Raw genomic sequence first — 6,248 nt, forward strand, 5'->3', positions numbered from 1 at the left:
GTTTCAAGCAGCTAATTAGGCTGGTTATAACATGCCACCTTACTTCATGACTCGAAACAGACTCCTGCTACATCAGGTAGTCCCTGCTGTGAAGCTCTGTATGCACCAGTTTTCACATACATAGATATATAGCATCCAGGTTGACACATAGTCCTTCACTTTTATTCCTAAAGGCAACTTTGTGCATTAAACCATTTGGTTTCCTGGAAGCAGATAACCAGAGTGAGTCACTAAAGATTACAGCATATTTAGAACCAAGTCTTACCTTACCCCCAGCTTGCCCTCTTACTGCAAAACAGAAGAGAGTGGATTCTTCAGCATTTCCTTCCATCTTGAACTGCGCAAAGCTAGCTGCGTGTCCCTCAATTGGTTGTGACACTTTTCTGTCTACAGAATATAGCTGCATTGCTCCCACAACACGATTTTGCTAGACAAGACAGAACAGGAGTCAGGAATTACAGGCACTCAGCCAGTAATTTTATTTAAGTTAGTGTTAGTAAATATGTTGTCATATCAAGCTGAAGTACCATGCCATGAGGTACCATTCTCTTACAAAGGCATCACTTAAGACTCTTAACCTTGTACTAGTGTTTATACCATTATTGTAATATTTTCAGTTACACTTAAGTTTGTTATTTGAAGATCAAGACAAGCATTTACATTCCCAACAATGTTTTAGGAAAGAAAACAAACATATCAGTCCTGCTCCTATAGGAGGAGGAAACAAGACGAGCTCTGGGTTTTCCATGGCAGGCCTCCCTAGTGGTAAAGTACCTGTGCAGATATGCCTGTTAGCAGTAGCCATTTCTGCTTAGCATCAGTACGGTAGTTGATGATCTGGCAGCCAGCAAGACTAGAATGGCGATCAAACATTTTCACAGGCTGGGACTCCCCCTCCATACTCCAGTGGTAGACTGCATTATCCGTTACAAGGGCAACAGTATTCAGAGAGATCCACTTCCAGAAGGTGACATCATCTGTCATTGTATGAGCCTTCATTTTGCTCTTCATTTCAATGTTAAATATTTGAAGCGTTTTCCCAGCTAGAAAACACAACAGTGTTTGCCATGTTACAGTTTCCACTTGTTACTTCAAGCACTGGTTAAAAGTAGAAGAGCTGCACTATGATATTAAACCCTTACGACTTCCTTCAAGAAAATGTTGTTATATACTGGCAGTATCTTCAGTGATCAGCTATTACTTTTAACCAGACCACATTCCTAGGGCTAATTTTACCAATTTGCCACTACTGAGCTACCAAACAGATGTGGAAAACAACTTGGTAGGAGACAAGAGCTTCAGTTGTACGATACTTCACATACATCAAAACCAGGTTACAATAATGCTGAATATCTTGAAAGTTGTGATGAGAGCTATGCCGGTGTCATTAGAAACTATGTCCACATCTGTTTTAAGTATTAAAAAAGCGCAACATGCAACAGTCAAGTTAGCAGAGGGCTTTCGTAATTCAGACTCATTAACCAAAACCCTTAGGTTGCACTAATGGGACACACAGCTACTGGTTGCAAACCAGACTAACAGAAACTGTGCAAGGAAGGGAATCTAGTGACCAACACAAGCTCTAGAAGGTAAGAGGAAAAAGTTCTCTGAATTACATAGAATGGTGCATACACACATCCTGAACAGCCACCTGCAGTCATTTCTACCAGTTTTTACAATGCAGTGGCATATAAGAAATTATTTCTTCCTGTTGAGAAGATAAGGAAGGTTCTGACCAACTTCTACTAGTTTTAGGAGGCAGCTATTTAAGCCCGTGCTAGTGTAGCCCAAGAGGAATATAAGAGATCATGGGAAACTAGGTGCAGGTCAGAATATCTGCTACAGTTACTAACAGTAACTCAGCTTGATAAAGTCACAGTGCCATATGGGCAAGTGCCTTCACTGACCAAGGATTAGTTTAGTTAGAAGCCACCATTAGTTCAGCTATTGACAGAAGGTGCAGAGTCAGGAGCTTCTCCAGAGCGTGGAGAAGACTGTCTAATAGGGTTACTCAGGCTACAGGCTAGCAGTTTGTTTCCATATCTAGTGCAGCTGGAGCTTTAGAGTCAAGGGAGATGACATTCAGGTAACATGTATCCTACTTAATATGCCTTGCACAGCATGAGGCAAAATCTAGACATAAATTGAAAGGGTCAGTCCTGTTTATAAAAAGCTTAATATCAAGACCCCAATAGTTTAAGTACACTTCAAGTTCTCGAGTGGATTAATTTTCTGAATCTTAAGGATTCCCTTGCTTGGGAAGGCATGAAAAACCTCTGAATTTTAGGCTTTCAGTTGCTTAAACACCACTGTTCAGCCATGTGCACCATAGATCTGAGCCATTTTATTCTGCTTTTCCTTTTCATAAGACACGACAGGAACTAGTACAGTCAATCGAAATAACTCACCATCTGCACACACAAGAAAGCATTAAAGTTGTGACAAAACAGTAGCACAGTATTAAAGTCAAACTTAGATAACATTGAATACATATAAATCTTTCCATTAGCAATACATGCATTTCTGGAGTGACAATATTTAAGGCTTCTTGGGCCTCTTGGGGAAAGAGATCGACACTTCTGGAAACTCCAGAGGAATGCTTGTTTTCTGTATTGCCAGAGATACCAAGCTAGCTGACCTTGTGCTTTATTCACCACACAAATCTGCCCTGCATAGTTTTACCCTTCTTATCACTGACTGATACAATAAATACGCACAAACTTGTGCGCTGGCCTCTTCCAGCAAGGCCAGACTAAGGCCTTCCAGAATATTTCCCTTCCTCCCCAGTCTTAGTTTTCCTCTCTGTAAAGAGAGGCTTACTTGACAGACCTTATACGCTTAGTAGATCAAGTCTGACTTCCCTCTAATATGATTCCAGGCTTGAGGCTCCAGAAGTATCTTAAAGCCTACACTTTCCTTCCAGCTCTCCCTGCTCAGAAGCCGTAAGCATTCTGACTGAAGCAAAAAAATCATCCTAATGATCAGCAAAGAGCAGGAAGCCTCAGCTGAAGTTTACTGCCCAGCTACCTTCAGAAGAACTGAAAATGCATTAAACTTAAGCTCCCATTAAGCTGTGGAAAATTGGTAAGGGATCCTCCCACATAAATTGCCTGAGAGACTTAAGTCTGTCATAAACTAGTCTTACAGAAAGCTGTCCATCCATTTCAAACATTTCTTTATCAGGACTTCCATACCTTTTAACGCAATGACTTTACTGGCGGGGTTCATGATAGCACTGTCAGCTGAAATTGGTCTTCGAATAGGGTTGCTGGGGTCATTCATGTCAATGATCACCACTTGAGCCTGTTCTCCTACTTTCTCTCTTATGCAGATGAATTTGTCAGACTCCATTGTCAGAGTGCTGAAGCCAATGTTTGCTGGGTTGATGCCCAGATTTTGGAGCTGGAAGAGAAAAAAGGTTTAGCATTAAGTTACTACCTTGGTATAGCCATGAACAGCTTTTGTGAAAATTGCAAGAGATACTAGGTTTCACCTACCTTTTTGTGACAGTACAACCACGCCACCCAAAAATGGCATGGCACGTAAATTCTTGCCCATCTTCAATTAAACCCCGCAGGCTTCCTGAAGAAGCCCTGCAGCACTCAGGTGCTTGGTATCTTGTCTTCGAGGTCCATTTAAAACTTACTGTTTTGAGAACTCAACTTTTGAGCCCCTCATACAGTTTAAGGCACGATGAACTTGCCTGCTCCTGGTAGCTCTGCTAGAGTTGCAGCTTCAGTACTCACTCTCACCAGCTTTGCTTCCAGAGCCCTAACTTATTCCACTGAGCTTGGCAGCTATCGCTATTTCAAGCTTAGCATCACATGTGAGGCGTCTGAGCTTTATCTTTATCCTTGTAGAGTTAAAAAAAGCTACCTGTCTAGCAATTAGCCTAGTCCTGTCTAGCAGCAAGGCTGTATGCCACCCAGCAGGCAGAGCTAACACATTCGAGATGGACACTACTGAAATCAGACATGGCTCATCCACAGCCACACTTAACACAGAAGATATCAATAAACCACCTTCTTTTCTGCTGAGCCACAGTCTACTTCTGTAAACCTTTAAATGCATACCCTTAAATTATGTTTCTAGTATGGCTTGCAACAAAACACAGTTTAATTAATACCGCTTCATTGCATTTGCAACAGGCTGGTGTGTTAGGATGTCAGTAGTGAAACAAAGTTTATTCCATTTTTAACAGCTAAAATGCAGAATGGTTAGTTCACCTCACATACAGATACCCAGCTTGTGGGTGGATATACCTTAAAAACTCAAGACCAGTTTTCTACCGTTAAAGGAATTATCATTTCTAATACTTCAGATATTCTTCTTTCTGGGAGACTGTTTGAACTTCAAGCCCAAGGACTCCCAAGAAGGGCTAGACCTTCAAAGCCTTTTTAGTATTATTGTACTAGTTTGAAGCAAAACAGTAAGCTCTTATCAGCTGTGCTCTGTACAAGCTCTGAGATGACCACACCTCAGCTGCTCCGTTCTGCCTACTTGCAGCTTGTGATAAAGAGGGTGTTTTACTACACTTCCCCTTCGCCCCAGCTTTCAGGCAACGCACGCGAGTAACAAGTAACCTCTAAGCTACAGCACACCAAGTTAACAGAACGAGCTTCACAAAAGGCACGTCAATGGACTATTTATATCACCCAGTGAATCAAGACAGACAGATCTTGGTACAGTTTAAGGTTGAGACTCAAAAGCAAGTCAGTTTTAGCTCCTTGGGTCTGCTGAAGGAGAGCCTTTCTTGCAGATGATTCAGACTTCATGCATGGTTCTCTGGGCGCTCTGCATTTAAGTCCTTTGTCCTAAAGGACACTATTTCATTGAAGTTACCGTGCTCTTTCAAGAGAGGACTTCACCATTTGAAGCTTTTTAATGTTTAAGGGCTCATTTCATAACTAGTTGACAGAGAGTTAACACTGATCTTTTGGTAAACTTAAGGTCTACTCAGCTTTTCTTCTTCAAAAGATTTCACAAGAGATAAGACTACAAGCAGAACAGATTTAAATGTAATTCTTGAAGCTAGGCATCAAGCTAGTTACCGTGACTGACTAGCTGAAGCTGTTCTTCCAAGGCAGAATACCTACACTTCCTGCGACGCCACACAGTGAACAGTTTCATTCAGAGACAGCTCCCTTTACATCCATCCACCTGACAATAAAGCCAGGAAACTTTCAGGTGAAAGATAAGTGTTTTATCAGCTCTCCCAAGAGAAAACTGTCTTAATGCTACAGCTATAAAAAAATCAAATCCTACCTCCTTGACAGGTCGGAACTCTTACTCAGGTTTAAGTCAGCGTTTGAGGTCCAGCACCACAGAATCCAACCACACATTCTTTAGCAACATGGATTCGCTTAGGAGATTTCAGATTTAAGTTCATTTCTCCCTTTCACACCTTTATTTGGGTAGTATTCTCTAGGCCCAAAACTCTGGTATTTGTACATCAGCTAGGCAGGGCTATATGCAACCCAATCACACCCCTGCAGGCAGAGAAGGTTTGAAGATGTAAGAGTTTCATCTGGTAGAGCTGGAGAGACTTACTATGATGTTGCATTTCCTTTTGCTAGGGCTGCAAGCTTAACAAGTGCAAAATCATTTATCAAGCAATCCATTTCCTTGTTAGTTTGGTAGAGGAGGGTAGTTTGAGTGCCAAGTACTCCGCCTGGCAGTAACTCACAGCACTATACTCAAACATTGTTGACAGAACAAACCAAGTCCTAGCAGATGGCAGACCTCTTAGGGAGGCCTGGACTTAGCCACTGAATCAAAGTTGCTTAGGTATTGCAAGACAGATTTATCTTAATCATGATCAAACTGCCATCTGCTAGGCATCACCTCTGCGGCATCCAACCATAGTTAGTAGTGGAAGATGCGGTCATTTTTAAACTTGAGGCCATTTTCAAAGGCTAGATATTCCTTTGAAAAGATTTAGTTGATTGGCACTGGAGCTCTGAAGAAAGCTTGAAGAAGCTTTTTGATGGAGGCGTGACCATTAGTGAGGTCTTTAAGTATACAAGCACTTTCTGCTAACGTTTCATCTTTTAATCTCAACAGATCCAAGTGCATGAACCAAGTCTGCTTCAAGCACAAAACCAGGAAGATGACTCTAACCGTGACAATCTCTGCATTTGATTACACAAGAGCATCACCAGCCAAGAGTGGTACTTGCTTTGCCCAGTCAGTAAGGCTAATGGTAACTTCTTGGCTGCACTCAGACCTGATGCACAGATGTATCGGGT

The 6,248-nt window shown here is 41.7% G+C and overlaps 1 protein-coding gene across 2 annotated transcripts in view; it reads right to left on the minus strand.

Annotated features, from left to right (window-relative positions):
• CLTC (clathrin heavy chain) overlaps positions 1–6,248 on the minus strand; it is a 34,414-nt gene that overhangs the window by 22,405 nt on the left and 5,761 nt on the right. For both annotated transcript variants that reach the window (XM_069790990.1, XM_069790991.1), the window contains exons 2-4: positions 3,195–3,402; positions 775–1,043; positions 266–427 (exon numbers count right to left, since the gene is read on the minus strand). In XM_069790990.1, the coding sequence (XP_069647091.1) occupies positions 266–427; positions 775–1,043; positions 3,195–3,402 (639 nt within the window). The remainder of the gene's footprint in view (positions 1–265; positions 428–774; positions 1,044–3,194; positions 3,403–6,248) is intronic.

This window comes from Haliaeetus albicilla, chromosome 9 (assembly GCF_947461875.1).
Source record: "Haliaeetus albicilla chromosome 9, bHalAlb1.1, whole genome shotgun sequence".
In the NCBI taxonomy this organism is placed as follows: Eukaryota; Metazoa; Chordata; class Aves; order Accipitriformes; family Accipitridae; genus Haliaeetus; species Haliaeetus albicilla.